Source organism: Apodemus sylvaticus, chromosome 22 (genome assembly GCF_947179515.1).
Source record: "Apodemus sylvaticus chromosome 22, mApoSyl1.1, whole genome shotgun sequence".
Taxonomy (NCBI): Eukaryota; Metazoa; Chordata; class Mammalia; order Rodentia; family Muridae; genus Apodemus; species Apodemus sylvaticus.
The window spans coordinates 58370441-58390112 of NC_067493.1; the positions used below are offsets into that span (position 1 = coordinate 58370441).

Below are 19672 nucleotides of genomic sequence, written 5' to 3' on the forward strand. Positions count from 1 at the left end.
ATGTATCTAAATAACTGAATCACCAATCCTGCTTTTGGGTGTTGGAATCACAGATGTATATCACTGTGCCTGGTTCTACTTTGCCTACGCTACACACACCTATCTGGTTTTTTTTTTTTTTTTTTTTTTCCTTAGGAAACTGTTCCCTGATCTGCCTGTGGTTCCCTTTGTCTGCTCTGGCATTGGGTTGCCTCTTTTTTGCAAAGCAAACATCTAGTTGTAAGGCTTGCATCTTATATCTATTATTGAATTATTAGGTGTAGTAATACCTGAAAGTTCATCAAGGAGGCAGAGTTCCAGAGGAAGTGGAGATGTTGACAGTTTGAGCAGGAGAGACTTGGGGAGACCCCTACATAGGAATAGTGTAGGGATTCCACCCACATGGATAGCCAACACCGAGACATATGTTCATGGAGTCCGTGTTTTATTTTTTATGCCCTTTTGAGAAGTTTTGGCGGGGCGGTGGTGGTGCACGCCTTTAATCCCAGCACTCTGGGAGGCAGAGGCAGGTGGATTTCTGAGACAGAGAAACCCTGTCTCGAAGAACCAAAAAAAAAAAAAAAAAAAAAAAGTGCCAGATAGTTTTGTTTTTTTCCAAGACAGGGTTTCTCTGTGTAGCCCTGGCTGTCCTGGAACTCACTCTGTAGAAGTTTGAGGCTGGTCTCAAACTCAGAAATCCGCCTGTCTCTGCCACCTGAGTGCTGGGATTAAAAGAGTGCACCACCACTGCGTGGTGCCAGATAGTTTCTTACCCACTTAGCTGTGGATAGCTTTGAACTCCCAATCCTGTCACAGCCTGCTCAGTGTTGGAAATGCAGGAATGGTGTTACTATGCCTGGAACAGTTCAAGATTTTTCCTTCTGTTTGCAGTTGATACCTCTTGTTAGCTTCTTTGGGTTTGGTGTTGTGGTACACTGAGAGCCTCACATGCTATATGAGTGTTCTATTGTGCTATATCCCTAGACCCTTAGCTTACTTCATGTATGTGTGTGTCTATGTACTCAAAAAAGCTAGGAGAGGCTGTTGCATCCCTCTGTGCTGAGGTTAAGAGATATTTTTATGATCTGATATGTGTGCTGAGGTCTGAACTCTGGATCTTGTGGTTGAGTACTCTCAACCATGAGACATTTCTCCAGCCCTTTGAGACAGAATCTGGTGAAATTGTCCATGCTGGCTTTGAGCTTTTGATTGTTAGCCTCCCCAGTACTAACATGACACCTGCACCACCATACCGAGACAAACAGGATACTTGAACAGGGATGTGCCACTGTCACTACAGTACAGAACTGAGTGCTGTCATGCAATTCCTGGTCTACCTGTTCATTCTCTTGAGCCCTGTAGTCACCTTGATGGCCTGTGAAGAAGTGAGCAGATATAGTCAGTTGTATGATGAGATGGCAGAGACTTGGGTTATGTTACAGAGATGCCATTTGACCACCTTGACCTGTCAGGGTGAATGGATATATGTGTGCTCTCCAAGCTCCTGACAGGAGGCTTTGGGATCTGAACCTCCAGCCTTCATCCTGGGTTCTGTGCTGGGTGATGTCACAACATAATAGGACCTGCTACTGAGACTCTCTTCCACCCTGGGGTTTCTTCATAAACATTGAACTTCTACGTTCATATGGCTGGACTTCTAGATGACTGTGCTGGAGTGGATGTTAGAAGAGTGGAGTCCTGGAGTAGACCTGGCTGACCAGTTGTGGTAAGAGGTTCCCTGCCACCCGAACAGAGATCAGAGTGACTATCTGTGAGGCAAGAAGGAAGGAGGTTCAGTTCACAGAACTCAGTAGCCAGTGTTGGTTCAAACTTCTGGAGTCTGACATCACATGGTTTCTTTTAGGCATGTTTAAGCACAGCACAGTTTGGTGAATTCTTTTTTGAGTCAGCGTTTCTCTGTGTAGCCCTGGCTGTCCTGGAACTCACTCTGTAGACCAGGCTGGCCTCGAACTCAGAAATCCACCTGCCTCTGCCTCCCAAGTGCTGGGATTACAGGCGTGCACCACCATGCCTGGCTGGTGAAAATAATTCTGTTGGTAATTAAGCATACATAAACCTCCTTGAGGAGCAAAGCAAGCTAGATACAGATAGGGCATGACTATATTGAAACTCTGTAAAGTCCATGGGTTCTATAGATTGTCAGAGAAAAACAAATTTATGACAGGGGTCTGGAGAAAGGTCCAGTGACAGAAATGTCACAAAGGTCACCTAGCCTTCTGGGAAGAAAACAGGTTTTGCATTCCTTCCCTTAAAGGAATAATTGTATGTGTTTAACTTCTAGCTTCTGTTAGTGTTTATTTGTGAGCACTTAGACCTCTGTGCCTCCCACATCTAGGGGCCTGCGTAGTCTCTCCCTGACGTGCTCATATCAAAGGGTGAGCCACACCTAAACAGCAGAGACATCAAGGCTTTCTGTAGCTCGGTGGGTGAAGAGAGATACTGGGGTGTCAAGTGCTGGGAAGGACTTTCTGTGGGGGCCCTTCCTCAGTTCATGTGGAACCAAGGCAGCGTGAACTATCTGGAAGTCTTCAGCAGAGGCAGCTGCTTGTTCCTTTCAGCCCTTCTTCCCCGGGTCCCTTTGTAAGACTTTGCCTCCCAAAGCCCAATGGATCCTAATTGAATAGGGGTCACAGCCAAGACCCATAAAGCCACTGACTCCTGGCTTTGTTTCTACTACTTTCTGTTATGAGACATCCCTGTGGTTTCCCTAACTGTAGACTCCAGAAGTGACAGTGCTGGCCCCTATTAATCTACCTATAGGAAGGAACAGGTTCTGAGCTGGGTTGTCCACACTGTGACCCACTCCTGTCTCGGGACCTTTGAACTGGTCCCTGGTCACCTTGAATTATGTTTTTCCCCTGCATACACACATGACTTCCTGTCCCATTTCAAGCTATGGTCAGCTTGAGTCATGGTCCTTAGAGGTGTCCAGTCCAGTACCCCAAGTCTTCGTGTGTGGCTTTATGAACCCAATGAAGCCAAGAGTCTGAGCAAGGAAATATCCCGGGTCAGCCAGATGGGTGTAGGAAGGACAGTTGCAAGGATGGAAGCAGAAATTGTTAAAACTCCTCATCTCTGGAGGAGTGACAAAAGTTACATACATTCTCAAAGGTGAGAATGGTCAGGATGAAATCAGCCAGCCTGAAAATGGGGGAATGAAGTCGCAGAGAAGGAAATGGGGCTTATGCACCGGTGGCTGTGTGTCCAGGTTTCATGTTGGCTGTGTATCACTTTAGCAAAATTTGAAAAATAAGAGTAATGTGTGAAGTCAGATGTGGTGACTCACACTTGCAATCCCAGCACTTGGGAGGTTGAGGCAGGAGGGTTGCAAAAATTTGGAGGACAAGAGTTGGATATGGTAGTACATACCTTTAATCCCAGCCTCTGTGAAGATATATATGAGAGAGATATCCAGGCGGGTCAGGGCTACATAGCGAGCCAGTTTTAGGTCATTAAACATATCAGCGTCTGGCAATTGGGGCAGCTTCTGGGAACAACAAAGGCTGGGAAACTTGATGGCCCAAACACCACAAAGCCAGTGGTGGAACTGCAAGAGCATCTGTGACCTTCCTATGCCAGGGTTGGTGCCAGGCGCCAGGCAAGGGCCTGCTCAGTAGCACTCAATCGGTGCTGGGGCTATCTGGGCGTCAGCAGTTATTACCTGCTGAATGGCTCCCTGGTGCATTCCTAACCTGCACACTTTAAAGAGCTGGTTTCACTTTTCCAGCCGCGCTAACGCTGGGCCTTTCCCGTCTCGGGAGAACTGCAGCAAGACTGGCTTGGATCCTGGTGGGAAGCCCCACCCACTGGGTCCACCCCGCTAGGCGCGTCCCAGAAAGACTTTTGTCCGCCTTCGGCCGCCTTCCAATGCTTGCCCGCTTCCGCCTTCGTGCACGTGGTCAGCTTCGGGGTTCCGCGGTGCCGTGAGTGGGTCCGGCGGGACTTTCCTCCCTCTTCGAGCGCGCCAGCTGCGCGATCTCTAGCGGGGGTGGGGTGGGTGGGGGTGGGCAGGGGCTGCGGGGGTCACAGGTCAACCTAGGATCAGGGGCGCCGCAGAGTCGGAACCAAGAAATCTGGAAGACAGGGCAGGGATTTTGGGGCTGCAGAGTTCGGCAGGGATCGCTGAGGTCCCGGGTCGGCGCCCGCCACCCCGCAGCGTATGGGCTTCCCCCGCCTGTGGGCCGCACTGCTGAGAGCCTGGGGACGGTGGACGGCGCGCCCAGGCCCGCGTGTGCCCGGGTAAAGACCCCGCGACCGGCTGCTTCTGTACCGAGTCACCACTACTGCCCTGAGCTGTCTCTTGCTTACCTGTCTTGTTTCCATTGCTGCCTTGTACTGCCCTGCCTGCCTGTGTCCAGCTCTGCCTCAAACTCCACCCGAGTTGCCGGCTGTTGCCCAACCTCAGCCACTCTGTCATTGATGAACCAGACTGGTTTGTCTCTAGGCAAGGTCCTCAGAGACCTCCGAGGCAGGCAGAGCTGGGTTCTCTCGTTAATCTTTGGTTTTGTACCCTTGTACCGCCTTGGTCACTCATGCCTGTTTTTCTCAGCCTGCCGCCTATGGCTGGAAACAAGGTGCCACCAGCGCTGGCCTCACACCAACCGAACAGGAAAGGCCGAGGTGGCTGGGTCTGGGAAGAGACGGAGCATTCTGCTAAGAGGGTCAAGGGTGGTGATGATGATGAGCCTCCACGCAAGCTGCCAAAGCGCAAAATCGTGTTGCTCATGGCCTACTCGGGCAAGGGCTACCACGGCATGCAGGTGAGGAGGGCTGCGTCCGGACAGCCCCTACCTGAGTCAGCCTTTGCTTGGTTCCCTGATGCTATGCAGAGCAAGGCCCATCCCAGGAAACGACAAAAACGCAGAGGCCTCCATGAGAGTCTTGGGTGATTTTCTTCCACTGTGGTTAGGACAGCTCTGTAGCTGATTCACATGTGACCTTGGGAGCAGTGAGTCTTCACTGTTAGGGTGGTGCCTGCCCTGTAACTGGGGAACTTTGTGACTTGGGCAGGTTTACTGATAGTGGGAACCAGATTGCTGCCAGGTGCTACCTGTCCAGCATCCAGAGGGGCAGCTGAAGAGCACTAGAGGGCCTTGGGCAAGCTAGGCTCTATCTCTTAACCCACCGACTAGATTCATGTGAAAGGGACCAGTGTGGGTAGAATATTGTTCATTCTTGTCACCTTTGCTGTTGACATTGTTTCAATTTCTAATTTTTTCTTTGAGACAAATTTTAACCTTCATTTTTTGTGTGTATATGGGTGGTTTGCCTGCCTGCATGCCTGTGTACTGTGTGCATGTATGCTCTCAGAGGCCAGCAGAGAGTGCATTATCCCCTGGGGCTGGAGTGACAGGCACCTGCAAGCTGCCATCTGGGTGCTGAGAATCAAACCCAGTTCTCTAGAAGAGCAGCCAGTGCTCTAAACACTGAGCCATCTGTCTGGTCACTTTCCCCACTTTTTAACCTTAATATTGAGTCACAGGATGGAGTTCATTGCTGTGATGTGACCAACCAAAACAGTGGCTCCGGAACACAGTCTGTCCTGGCATGGTGGTGACTTTGAGAATGAATGACAGTAGTGACATAAGTCATTTTCTGTTTTACTTTTAAGAAACCGTAAGCCGACTGGGATGGTGGCACATAGCCTGGAGTTCTGGCATTCGGGAAGTTGATGCAGGAGGATTGCTAAGTTTAAGGATAGTCAGGGCTACAGTTGGGCTTTGTCTCTCTCCAGTAAGAAACATGTAGGCTTTAGCAGTGAAACTCATGGTGCCCTGAGAGTGGGTAAAGAGTGGTGTCTTCAGGCTAGGCAGTGCTTGTCATGTGCACTGCTTCTGGGGCAACTGGTCTGCTTTTGGGGAGTAGCAGTTCTGACCACGCAAGGTCATTTTGTTTGTTTGGTTTTTGGCTGTCTTTCTCAGTAATACCCTGTTTACCTCTGTTTTCCCCACTGGAGATATGACAGAGATGCCTGTCTCACAGAACTGAGTGAGGGTTGTGGTCACTTTTTTTGACAGTCTTCTTATGTCACTTGGGAAGTGTTCCTGACTTCATCTGTGGCAATGGGAAACAAAGGGTAGAGCAGGCTTTGAAAAAAATGGTCTCAGCCAGGGAGCGTGATTGAAGTGTTCACATGCCCTGCTTCCCTTGGGAAGGTTTTTTTCCCTGAGGGTCTTGGATCTAGTCTGTATTATGAGGATTGGTAGGATGCCGAGGTGTTTGACATCATGGGATCATGAGCACTGTGAACCTGTGGTCAGGGAAGGCTGAGAGGCACAGTGTTAGAGTTAGATCAGGTTCCAGAAGTGACGGTCAGCTTCCTGGCATGCATCCGTCCCAAGAGTTCATGAAAACAGGCTATCCACTTTTTTCTTTAGAGGAATCTGGGGTCCTCCCAGTTCAGGACCATCGAAGACGACTTGGTATCTGCCTTGGTCCAGGCAGGTTGTATCCCTGAAAACCATGGCACAGATATGAGGAAGATGTCCTTCCAGCGGTGTGCTCGCACAGACAAGGTATGTGTCCTACTTGCCTGCGGCTCTCACTGTCCCATGGTCTCAGGGTCCACCTGTCAGAAGGGATCCTAGCCAGGGATCATGCCCATTGAGTCATGATAGCAGTTCTGACAGTAGTGACATGGTTTGTGCTGTTTTAGTTAGGAAGAAAAAAAAGAGCTTAGACTGGCTGAGTTGGTGGCACTTGTCATGCCAGTATTTGAGGGAAAGAATGTGTTTTGTTGAATGGAGTGCAGATTACTGAGCTGTTGCTGCATTCCAGGTGGGCTGCACAAGACCCTGTCTTCACTTGGCCTTTGTTTTCCATGGATAGTTCTGAAAGAGAGAGAGAGAGAAAGAGAGAGAGAGAGAGAGAGAGAGAGAGAGAGAGAGATATGATTTGATGATTTATTGGGTTGCAGAGAGTGTTCAGCAGTTAAGAACAATTACTGCTCTTCAGAGGATTAGAGTTTGGTTCTTAACATCTTGCGGCTCACACCTCCTGTAACTCCAACTACAGGGGATCCAATACCTCTGGCATTTTTGGGTACCTGTGCACATAATTATGCATATAGAGACTATACAATAGGTAGGTAGAGAGAGAGAGAGAGAGAGAGAGAGAGAGAGAGAGAGAGAGAGAGAGAGAGATGACTAGCTGGATGGTGGTGGTGCCAGCACTCGGGAAGCAGAGGCAGGTGGATTGAGTAGTTTGAGGCCAGCCTGGTCTACAGAGTGAGTTCTACACACTAGTCTGGAATTCCACTGGTTCTGGCAGAGACCACCGGGGACTGTTTTGGTTCTAAACAAGGCAGGTCTCACAGTGATGGAAGTTCTAGCTTCAGGAGAAACAGATTATGAACTGTAGCCTACAGTGTGGCTACAGTTTGTACTGGTGTCCCTAGCCTCTGGCATTTCTTCTGTTTGTCCCCATAGCCTTTGGGGATCTCTGCCTGTTTTTGCCTGTACATTGGTTCCTCTTCCACTACGTAAGGCTAATTAATCCTAACAGTCTGTATCATGTATCTGCACAGCCAAGATGTGTTCGTTGTAACAGTCAGTCAGTATGACCACCTACCAGTGGGAACTATCTTCACTCTGTGTGGGCACCAGGACTTTTTTTGTTGTTGAGACAGGGTTTCTCTGTGTAGTTCTGGTTGCCCTGGAACTCACTCTGTAGACCATGCTGGCCTTGAACTCAGAAATCTGCCTGCCTCTGCCTCCCAAGTGCTGGGATTACAGGCGTGTGCCACCACGCCCAGCAGGATTTCTTAAATTATAATTTTTGTTTGTTTTTTGGAGACAGGGTTTCTCTGTATAGCCCTGGCTGTCCTGGAACTCACTCCATAGCCCAGGATGGCCTCAAACTCAGAAATTCGCTTGCCTCTGTCTCCCAAGTGCACTGGGATTAAAGGCATGCATAACCACTGCCTGGCTTAAATTATAATTTTAGTAATTGCATTGTCATCATCGTTATTTTGTGAGAGTATGGGTGTGTACAAGAGGACATCAGTCCTCTATGGGTTCCAGGGATGTGCAGGCTTGCATGGCAGTGTTAACACCACATACTCAGCCATCTCTCCTGCCGAGGTGAGAGGTCTTTGACCATGTTCTGTACCTATATGATAGGCATGTTGCCACGTGGCTTGTGACTGATGGCCTAGTTTTTGTACTTCAAATCACAAGAACAAGTCCCACGTCTCTGATTGATGTGGGTATTCATCCTGGACTCAATTTCTAGTTGATGGTGATACTTGGGGGTCACATCTTAAGAGGATACAACACATTCCTGGGCCTTGGACATAGAACCATATGGCTGGCTTCTAGTTGGTAGGTCTTTAATGACCTCTGAAGGAGCCTGCTGTGTATAGATCAGGGTGATAACATATTTTATAGCACAGCTAGGAATGGTGGGGCAAGTGTCCCAGAACTTGGGAGAACTCCAAGTTTGAAGATACCCTAGGCTACAGAATTCAAGGCCAGCCTTTGATAGATATATAGCCAGACTCTGTCTTACAACAATTAAGAGTAAGAACATTGGGCCTTCTTATGCACATTTGCCATCCCAGCCGGGGAGGAGGGATTGCGGCAAGACTGATACAAGTTGGAGGTTAGCTTGGTGTATGTGAGTGAGTTCCAGGACAGCTAGGTTCACATATGGAGACCCATTCCCAAAAGCACCCCATCTTCCGCCTCAGGACCAGGATGTGAGGGTTTGTTGGAGGATGTGGCGAGGCCCTTACCTACCCTTCCTCTCTGCTCTGTTTTCTTTGTTTCAGGGTGTGTCTGCAGCTGGGCAGGTGGTATCCCTAAAGGTGTGGCTAATTGATGACATTCTGGACAAGATCAACAGCCACCTTCCATCCCACATTCGGATTCTGGGTAAGCTTCTCTGTGTGAACCACCTGACTCATTTCTTTTGGATGGAGGCTGTGCTTGCCCCGCTGCCTCTGGTGAAGCAGGTAGTCAGTTGGGTGCTGTGAAGGTTCAGTGTTGCTTCCTCAGGACTGGCTAGCTGAGAGAACAGTTTCACGGCCTTTGGCTGTATTGCTCTGATAATCTGTGGGTACTTTTCTCATAAACAATGGTTATGAGTATGCAGATCATTAAAATGGGGCCAGTGGTGCTCTCTTGTAACGGGACTGGCAAATGGACTGGAGAACCTGGAGCCTTATGTTTGTTCCAAGTGCTATTTCTAGCCCCTTTAACTTCTTTTAAATTTGTTTGTGTTTTGAGACAAGGCCTTTTTGTATAACCCTGGCTGTCCTAGAACTCCCTAGGTAGACCAGGTTGGCCTTGGATTTACAGAGATAAGATTATTTCTGCCTCTGAGTGCTGAGATTAAAGGTGTGTACCACCAACCTGGCTTTAAAACAAAACAAAAAACCAACTTTGTATTTAATTATTTATTTTGTTGGCAATATTAGGGCTTGAGTCCAGGACCTTGTGCACACTGGTCAAGTCTTTCTTCCTTCTTCCTCCTGTAATTATCCCTCACCCCCTATCTCTAGGTAGGCTCTCATTGTGTAGTTCTGGCTGGTCTGGTACTCTGCTATATAGACAAGGCTGGTCCTGAACCCACAGAGATCTGCTTCCTGAGTGCTGGGATTTAAGCTTAGTACTAGTCAAGTTTTCTGTCTCTGAGCTATGTTCTTTAGCCCACTTCTTTTTTGTTTGTGTGTTTTATGTGTTTTGTTTTTTTGGATTTGGTTTTTTCAAGACAGGGTTTCTCTGTATAGCCCTGGCTGTCCTGGAACTCACTCTGTAGTTAAAAGAAAAAAAGAGCCAGCTGTGTTAAGACTGGTGAGAGCAGGGAGTTCTTATCCTGTCCACAGAGTAAAACTCTTTCAAGAATAAATTCTAAATAAGTAATATATAAACAAACAAGACAGCGAGGCCTTTTGAGGGCCTTGCTGTTTGTCACCTCCATGCTGTGGTCTTTGTGCCTCAGCCTGAATGCTGAATCAAATGTGCACCAGCAGCATGCTTGGCTAGTGGAGTACAGTTTTATTTGGTTTAGTGTTTTTCTGACCTGAGGACAGTTTCATCCTGGGGTCTTCCAGAGTAAACTCTATAAAAGTCACTTTTGATCGCCTTTGCCATTCATGTCCAGGAAGAATATTTAATAAATTACCTGGGAAGAACCTCTGGCTTGGTGTTGGGTTTTGTTTTGTTTTTTTGAAACAGAGTCCCAGTATGTAGCCTTGGCTATCCTGGAACTCACTATGAGGACCAGGCCGGCCTTGGATTCCTGAGTGCTGGGATTAAAGGCGTTTGCTACTATGCTCAACCCAACTATTTTGTTTTTCAATTGTTTGAGAATTTCATGCATGTATATGAAGGGTTTGATCAGAATGTCCTTAATCTCTCCTTGCCTCTTCTATAGCACTTCCCCCCTGACTTAGTGCCCCTTGTATGTATAGGAGCATCAGCTGGAGCATGGGTAGTCTCTCCGGGGCTTCATGCCTAAAAGAAATTGACTCTCTCTGCCCAGCAGCCATCAGTTGCCATGCCAACAGCTCCTCAGCTAGGGGTGAGAACCTCCAGTTTTGTTCAGTTAGCATTTTTCTTTTTGTTGAAATCTGCTTCTGTATCTGAAGAAAGACTTCTAGTATTTTAGGTCCTAGCTACTGCCACTTTGATGGCTCATAACTGAAGGCCTGGTCAAAAGCTGCACTACAGATTTTTTTTTCTTTTTTTCAGATTTTTTTTTTTAATCATTTATTTTATGTGCATTGGTATTTTGCCTACATGAATGTCTGTGAGAGGGTGCCAAGTCCTCTGCAACTGGAGTTACATATAGTTGAGTTACCATGTGGGTGCTGGGAATATAATCAGGGTGTTCTTCCAGAGGAAGAGTGGAGTGGTGCTCTGGAAGAGCACCCAGTGTTCTTAAGTGCTGAACCATCTCTCCAGACCTGCACTGCAGATTTTTAACTTGGGCTTCATTCTGAGCTTCAGCACTGTGTGAATTCTGAGTTCAGAATCAGGACTTGGTACCTATCATGGGCAAGTGGAACCGTGGTACACCTTGGAAGTGTTTCTGCTCATCTGGGTTTCTTACATCCTGTCCCCTAGGATTGAAGAGGGTCACAGGCGGGTTCAACTCCAAGAACAAGTGTGACGCCAGAACCTACTGCTACATGCTGCCTACCTTTGCCTTTGCTCACAAGGACCGGGATGTACAGGATGAGAGCTATCGCCTGAGTGCAGAGACCCTGCAGCAGGTCAACCGGCTTCTGGCATGCTACAAAGGCACCCATAACTTCCATAACTTCACCTCACAGAAGGGGCCAAGAGAGCCTAGTGCACGACGCTACATTCTGGAGATGTACTGTGAGGAGCCCTTTGTACGTGAGGGCCTGGAGTTTGCTGTGATCAAAGTGAAGGGCCAGAGCTTCATGATGCACCAGATCCGGAAGATGGTTGGCCTGGTGGTAGCCATTATGAAGGGTTACGCCCCTGAGAGTGTCCTGGAGCGCAGCTGGGGCGAGGAGAAGGTGGATGTGCCCAAGGCACCAGGGCTTGGCTTAGTCCTGGAGAGGGTTCACTTTGAGAAGTACAATCAACGCTTTGGCAGTGACGGGCTACATGAGCCCCTGGACTGGACGCAGGAGGAAGGGAAGGTAATTGCTTTCAAGGAGCAATACATCTACCCTACCATTGTCAGCACCGAGCGGGATGAGCGGTCCATGGCCCAGTGGCTTAACACGTTGCCAATCCACAACTTCAGTGGCACTGCACTTGGAGCTGCTGGCACAGGTGCCAAGGTAGGATTTTGGTCTGAGTGTGCATGGTGTGCACATGCTAGCTGGGTAGGCTGAGTGGTAGGTAATAAGCTGAGTCGCAGAGAATCCCCAAAGTCACACAGCCCCTGGAGGAGTGGGCCACCTCCTCCTGCCCTAATCTGTGGTCTTGGCTGCCTGCTAAAGTAGTTGTTGACCCCTAGGCAAGGTTTACTCACGGGCTGTCATTGGGCTGCAGCTGCTGAGCAGTGTGTCTGGTGACCTCTAAAGGCTTAGGCTGCTTGTGCCTGTTTGTTCAGCTTCAGTCTGTTCCTGTGGCCTTCCCTCTGGTAGAGTGCCTTTGCTTAGCACAAGCACTTGGCACTATACCCAGGATTCCGTTGTTTTTCCCTATGCCCACACATGAGAGTGTTTACAAGTTGGGTATCATGGTCCTTTTCCTGTCTGCCCCTTTCCTACAGGTCCCCAATTCCCTGGAGGGCAGTGAAGGGGATGGAGACACTGACTGAAACCGTAGATCCTGCCACTGCTGTGAGTGCTGAGGCTGGAATCTCTGCACCTGCCTATCACCTGGGACAGGGAAGCCAAGAATCTGGGGGCCAGCTTGTGGATGTAGCCTGGCTTCATAACCTCAGGATATTAAATTCTCATCCCAGGAATCAGCTGCCTATTTTAACCCATGCATTGTGTGTATACACCTTAGCATGAAAGGACACTTTTTAAAAGAAGTGATTTTTTTCCTATTAAATATGTTTTGCTTAGTGAATTACTCTTTTCCTATTTTCCTTTTGTGGCCATTAGACGAGTGGAACACTGCTGTGTTGGGGATAGCTGGGGGGCAGGCACGGGGTCAGTACAGGGTGTGGCTGACTGGGAAGGCAATAGATGTAGCCGCTGTTGGTCTCCTCCCAGCTGCTGCTGCTACTCTCTTCCTTCGATCCGGACCTATCCTCTGAGACCATCCCAGGTTTCTCTGGTGGCTACACTGGAGATTCATGCTGCGTCCTCTTGGGAGGACCTCAGGTGGGACCGTGCTTTAGCAGCCTCTACGTGCTTCGTGCCCTCGTATTCTTCGCCTCCTTCTGGGTCTCCTTCCTTAACCCTGCATGACTGTTCATGTCCCTCAGCAGTTGGTGGCTCCCATGTACCCATCCTCACTGGACACCCACAGCTACTACCTCAGCACTAGACATGGAAGGCCCCTGAAGCCCAAGGGACTCCTCCCAGACCTCTCTTGACTTATGTGTGGGACATGCCACTCTAGCACAGTCAATGTCACAGGGCCTTTAGACTTGCACAGATAGCTTCATCCCATGACCTGCAGATTGGGTTTGGGTTTGTTCAGAATGGCAAGCAAGTAGTTTTAGAGGAGTAATAGCTCCATAAAGCGGGGAGGGGTTGGGTCCCCAAAATGGGTAGCCTTTTTTTTTGCAGAGGACTTGGGTTTACTTTCCAGCATCAATATAGTGGCTTGCAACTGTCTGTAACTCCAGTCCCAGATGACCCAACTGGCTGCAATTCAGGCAGGCAAAACATTTATAGACAATTAGTAGGATGGCTTAGAAGTTTCAGGTGCCTGCTCCAGCACCCATGCTGAGTAGCTTATTAATTCTAACTCTAGAGGATTCAGCTCTCGCTTCTGGCCTCTGAGGGCACTCATTCATGTACACATACCCACACTTAAGACACACTGCACACACCTAATTTAAAAAAAAATCTTGAAAAAAATGTATGTGTGTACCTGTAAGCTCCCTGATGTGGGTGTTAGGGACCTCAAATTATTATTTGAGGCCCGCGCACGCGTGCGCCTATGTCATATGTATGGAAGCCAGAAGAGGATGTCAGATCTGGAGCTAATTACAAATGGTTGTAAACCACCTGATGTGGGTTCCAAGAACTGAATTCAGTCCTCTCATGGGTAAGCCATCTTTCCAGCTATCCCGAACTTACTTTCTTTGTTCTTTTTCTACTTTTTTTTTTTTTTTTTTTAATATTTATCTGTCTTCAGACACACCAGAAGAAGGCATCAGATCCCATTACATACAGATGCTTGTAAGTCACCATGTGGTTGCTGGGAATTGAACTTTGGACCTCTGGAAGAGCAGTCAGTGCTCTTAATTGTTGAGCCATCTCTCCAACCCCTATCCTGAGCTTTTAAAAAGATCATTTATTACAATCTGACAGTTAAATGCATGTATGTTTTGGTCATGTTTTCCCTTATTTCCTACAACTTCCTCTGGCTCCTTCCTAATACACTTACCTCCTGTTTTTTTATTTGAGATGGGGTCTCATGTATTCCGGGAAAGCCTCAAACATGATATACAGATGAAGCTAGCTATGAAGCAGATCTTTCTGCTTCAGCCCCAAGTTCTGGTATTACAGCAGTGGTTCTCAAACATCTTTTTTGTTGTTTTTCCAGAGGTTCTCAAACATCTTGATGCTGTGGCTCTTTAATACAGCTCCCCGGGCTGGAGAGATGGCTCAGTGGTTAAGAGCACTGACTGCTCTTCCTGAGGTCCTGAGTTCAAATCCCAGCAACCACATGGTGGCTCACAACCATCTGTAATGAGATCTGACACCCTCTTCTGATGTGTCTGGAGACAGCTACAGTGTACTCACATACATAAAATAAATAAATCTTTAAAAAAGATACAGCTCCCCATGTTGTGGAACTGTATTCTGTATTTCATTGGTACTTCATTACAGTAATTTTGCTACTGCAATAAATTGTGGAAATAAATATCTGATATGCCAGATATCTTATTTGTGACCCATAGGTTGAAAACCACTGGATTATAGGCTTGTGCCACCAAGTTTGGTTAAGTTCTTCCTAATTTTTTTTTATAGTGTTTTAAAAATTACAATCTTAGCCAGGCGGTGGTAGCGCACGCCTGTAATCCCAGCACTCTGGGAGGCAGAGGCAGGTGGATTTCTGAGTTCGAGGCCAGCCTGGTCTACAGAGTGAGTTCCAGGACAGCCAGGGCTATACAAACTCGTACAGCAATCTTACCTCCTCTCGGTTGTGGTTTCTCGTGCACTTCTCTGATGCCTAATGATGCTGGATGTATTTTCAGATTTCTGTTCACTGCGTCTCAGGTTCCCTTTTGTTCATAGGGCTAGTCCCCTATTTCCCACGGAGACAGAGCGCACAGACAGTCATGTCCGCTGGTGCTTTCCTTCCCAGCCTCATCAGCTGGAGCGAGTCAGGTGTGTAACTGAGCGAAACTCCGGAGTCCACCTTCATTTGGCGAGACCACGCCCTTCCCCGAGTCTATCCTAACTTCCCCGAGCCCTGAGGCCCCGCCTCATACAGGCGAGGTCACGCCCCTTCCCGAGTGCATCCGAACTTCCCCGAGCCCTGAGGCTCCGCCTCGTACGGATGAGGCCACGCCCCAGCCCGCGGGCACCGTCTCATTTTCCCAGCCCTGCCTGCTTTTGGGCCGACTCGCCTCGTACTGACCGAAGCTGTCCCGCCTCGCACAGATGAGGCTTTTCGGAGGCGGCTCTGAGGTAGCTCTCCGCTCTTCAAACCCCGCCCAGCGCGCCTCCTACATATAGCCCCGCCCCTAATCGCCTGTTCCAGAAGCTGCTTCTGTCCGGCCTCCGCCATCAGCAGCGTTTCAGCTTCAGGCGACCTCGCGCGGCTGTGACCGGTGCTACACGATAGGTACCGTTAAGTCCCTCGCCGCTCGCCGTAGCCCCGGCGCTGTTACTTCCTGCGCCCGCGGACCCGGATGCGCCGAGCAGCTGCGGCGCACTCGAGCCTCCCGGCTGTCCTGACGCGACGGAGCGCGGCTCGCGGTGCTAGTGAACGGGACGGCGTCAGCGGGGTGAGAGGCGGGATGGTGGGTGGCAGGCGGCCGTGGCCTGCGGGGCGGTCGTCTTCAGCGGTGCCGCCGGTCGCGTCGCATCGGGCCCAGGCCGCGGCGGCGCTTTGTCGTGGGCGGGCGGGGCCGAGGGGCCGGGCGGCGCTGAGAGGGACCGGTGGCTCGGCGCGTGGTCCGGCTTCGGCGAGGCCCTTCTCTGGTCCGCACTCCCGCGTGCGGGGTTCTGGGCAGGCGCGCGACCGTTTCGGAGCGCTCGGGAAGGCGGGGCTCCTAACGCCCGCGGCACCGTTGGTCAGCGGCGCGCGGCTTCCTTTCGCTGCTTAGAGCCTGGAGCTGAGGCAAAGCGGGAAGGACGCGGGGGACCTGGGAGAGCTCCCCGGGCCGCTGCACCATCAGCTTGCTGCCGAGCCGCTGTCTCCGCAGGTCTGTCCCTAGGTCCGGTATCCGGGAGCATCGCGACTTGGAATTGGGGGTTGCGCTCACGCCTGGCACTTGTGCTCTCGATTGTCTGTGTGACAAAACGGTTCTTGTTTTCTTTCGTTTTGTTTTTCCGTTTTAAGACAGGGTCTCACCGTGGAGCCCTGGCTGGCCTTTTAACTCGCCATTTAAACCGGGCTGGACCAGACGAAGATACGCGGTTCTTGTTACGTGTGTGTGTGTGTGTGTGTATGTGTAAGAGAGAGAGAGAGAGAGAGAGAGAGAGAGAGAGAGAGAGAGAGAGAGAGAGAGAGAGAATGAATATTAATTGTACACTTTGAATGACCACAAGGCAAACTGCATGTTAACTTTAAATCCTCCTTTTTATGTATTTAGATTTTCAGAGACAAAGTCTCATGGAAGTCCGAATCAGCCTGGACCGAACTCATTAAGTAGCCTAAGCGGGTCTGTAATTCCTAGCTATCCAGATGTCTTAGTACTGGAGTTGCAGGTGTGAGCCATCATGCCTGGCTGTTTTGTTTGTTTCTGAGATGAACCTTACTGAACCTTACTTTGTGTCCCAGGCAGGCCTCAGACCCTGGACTCAGGTTATCTTTCTACCTCTGTCTCTTGAGTAGCTGGGAGTGCTGGTGCCTGCTGTGGTGTCCAACCATCCCTCACCTCCTTATGTATGTATGTATGTATGTATGTATGTATTTATTTATTTATTTAAAACCATGGTCTCACTGAATAGTTCTGACTGGCCTGAAACAGGCTGACACGAACTCAAAAGAGATCTACCTGCCTCTGACACCTGAGTACTAAAGGATTGAAGCTGTACTCCACACACACCTTCCTCCCCACCAAATGTTTTAAATCTCAAGATAGTCTAATGACGAAAGTGTCGTTATTTCCTTTTATTCTATTCTTCTAACTTTAAAAAAATATTTGGAGCTGGGTGGTGGTGGTGCACACCTGTAATCCCAGCACTCTGGGAGGCAGAGGTGGGCGGGTTTCTGAGTTTGAGGCCAGCCTGGTCTACAGAGTGAGTTCCAGGACAGCCAGGGCAATACAGAGAAACCCTGTCTCCAAAAAACCAAAATCCAAAAAACCAAAAAAAAATTGAGATTATGTAATGAAACTGTTTTAAGTTGTATAGGTACCATAATCATCCAACTGTACAATAGCTGCCTCATTATGTTGCTGATGTTGTCCCTGTGAGGCATTTACTGGTCCTTTGACTTCTGTGCTGGGTTGCTCTTTGTGGCCCACTCAAGGCCATAACATGCTTCAGAATGATTGTCAGTTGTTTTCTGGCCACCTTATTTACAAATACATAGTAACCTTTCCTTGGGTTAATGCTCCCCTCCAGTTGGCCCTTTTAGCTCTTAGCTGCCTTGTATTCCTGGGTGGAAAAGAATTTTTTTGTGTGCTCTCAGTTGCCATTTTCTTCTTTTTCTGTATTGTGTTTACTTATTAGCCTTTTAGTCACCTCCTCTCCAATAAGATTAGGCTCCACTGTTTCTGAAGGCCTTGTTCTGGCTGCCCATAAAATTTAAAACCTGTGTGTGTATGTATGTATGTATGTATGTATATGTGTGTGTGCATATATTTACACACACAATAGAAACATATATTTCGATTCTCTGTGTGTGTCTGTCTCTGCCTTTTGTGCAGGAGGCTGTCTGATCTTCTGGTGGTCATGAGCTACCCAGCATGGGTGGATTCAAACTCAGATCCTCTTGAAGAGCAGCATATGCTCTTGACTCCTGGACTATCTCTTCAACACTGTCTTTTTTATTTTATGTGTATAGGTGTTTTGCCTACATGTATATCTCTATACCACTTGGGTGCCTGATGCCCACAGAGGCCAGAAGAGGGAATCAGATACCCTGGGACTGGAGTTACAGAGGATTGTAAGTCACCATGTTAGTGGTGGGAATTAAATCCAGGCAGTGTTCTTAACTGCTGAGCCATCTTTTTAGCCCGTCCATGAGTTTCTTGAAGTTGTTAAAAAGCAACAAGTAGAAGCATTGTCTTCTTTTTTCTCTCGAGACAGGGTTCTCTGTGTAGCCCTGGCTGTCCTGGAAGACCAGGTTGGCTTCAAACTCAGAAATCGTCTGCCTCTGCCTCCCAAGTGCTGGGACTAAAGGCGTGTGCCACCACCGCCTGGCTAGCATTATCTATTTTATTTATATTTATTTATTTGGTTGGTGAGCCATAGTGGCCTTGAACTATGTGGACCTGTCTCAACTTGAACACGTGATCCTCCTGCCTCTGCCTTCCAAGTGCTTGCATTACAGACAGGCATGTGCTACCCTACTTGGCTGAAAGCTTCATTTTTAATATGTTTAATCTTTGTGAATGTGTGTAGTACCGGGATTCAAATTCAAGTTCCTCTACATGCAAAGCAAGCACTTACCCTTTGAGTTATCCCTAACCCTTATTCTTGAACATTTAAGGTTTTAACACCCTTAATAAAGGGTGTTGGTGTCTGTCAAATGACTTATTTGGGTATATATCTTCAATATGGTTCTCAAGTTGAAGGCAGACTATGTTTGTGGGAGAATTTTTAAATGTGAGGGTACTTTGGGAGAAGAGAAGCTGTTTTGTATAGCTAGACTTCAGTAATTAGGTGATAGAAGACCTTTTAGTGTATCTGCCACTGCTCTGCTTTGTTTGTTTTTGTTTGTTTGTTTTTTGTTTTTTTGTTTTTTTTTCCGAGACAGGGTTTCTCTGTGTAGCCCTGGCTGTCCTGGAACTCACTCTGGATACCAGGCTGGCCTCGAACTCAGAAATCTGCCTGCCTCTGCTTCCCAGGTGCTGGGATTAAAGCCACCACCACCCAGCTGCCACTGCTCTGCTTTGGAGCCTGATCCCCAGCTGGGTTCTAGCTCTCATTGAGTTGTCTTTATATGAGATGGAGACCACTGGCCAGTACTGACCATACCAACTGCTAACCCCTAAAACATGCTCTATGTGGTCCAGTGGGAGTTGTGATAAAACAGTTCACTGGTCAAGTGAGCCATTCCCTTCATGAGTTTTCTGTGGTCATTTCTCCAAGTGCCACTTCTACCTGTCCTGGCTTTCAGTGTGTGTGTATGTGTGTGTGTGTTGTAGAGGTTGAACTAAAGTTAGAATTTATCAGGACACTGTGGACCATGCTTGGGAAGCAGAAACAGGTGCATCTCTATGAGTTTGAGGGTAGCCAGGCACTACATAGTAAAGTCATGTCTTGAATGAAATATATAAAAATAAAGTTAGAATTTAAACTGAATTAAATGGATTATTGGGGCATGTAAATTAAAATCATAGTTAGATGTGATCTCATCCCAGTTAAAGTGACAGTAAACAAAAAGACAGTAACATGTTGGTGAACCTGTGAAAAATAGAGCTGTGATATATAGTTGGAAGGAGTATAAGTTAATACTGCTAAAATGGACCCAGAATGGGAGAAACCCAAAAAACTAAAAAATGAAAGTACTTATGACCGTGCAATCCCATTCCTAGGTATATATCCAAGGGAAATGTAGTCAATATACAGAAGAGACACTTGCACAACCTTGTTTCTTTCAGAACTGATCACAATATCCAAGATACAGAGCCAATTCAGGTGTCCATCTGGGACTGAGTGGGAAGGAATGTAATGTCTGTATGCATACATACACAGTGGAGGATTTAGTTATAAGGA

At 48.2% G+C, this 19672-nt stretch overlaps 2 protein-coding genes across 19 annotated transcripts in view; both read left to right on the forward strand.

Annotated features, from left to right (window-relative positions):
* Positions 1 to 3867: 3867 nt before the first annotated feature.
* On the forward strand, positions 3868 to 12503 carry Pus1 (pseudouridine synthase 1). 7 transcript variants are annotated; one of them, XM_052167669.1, is made up of 6 exons: positions 3868 to 3923; positions 4550 to 4760; positions 6378 to 6515; positions 8771 to 8873; positions 11070 to 11761; positions 12199 to 12503. In XM_052167669.1, the coding sequence occupies exons 1-6, from the start codon at positions 3868 to 3870 to the stop codon at positions 12244 to 12246; spliced, it is 1248 nt and encodes a 415-aa protein (XP_052023629.1). In that variant the 3' UTR covers positions 12247 to 12503. The 7 variants fall into 7 exon arrangements, with proteins under 7 accessions (XP_052023629.1, XP_052023631.1, XP_052023632.1 ...); XM_052167671.1 differs by having other exon boundaries at positions 3869 to 3927; XM_052167672.1 differs by having other exon boundaries at positions 3876 to 3898.
* Positions 12504 to 15310: 2807 nt separating this feature from the next.
* Positions 15311 to 19672, forward strand: part of Ep400 (E1A binding protein p400) — a 111035-nt gene continuing 106673 nt past the window's right edge. For 7 of the 12 annotated variants that reach the window (XM_052167653.1, XM_052167655.1, XM_052167656.1 and 4 more), the window contains exon 1: positions 15968 to 15987. Coding sequence is in view for 1 of the 12 variants with exons in the window: in XM_052167662.1 (XP_052023622.1) it covers positions 15472 to 15567 (96 nt within the window). In the remaining 11 variants the exon portion in view is untranslated. Of the gene's footprint in view, positions 15568 to 15965; positions 15988 to 19672 lie in introns of those variants that run through there. The other 5 variants (XM_052167660.1, XM_052167661.1, XM_052167662.1 and 2 more) reach the window with 4 other exon arrangements.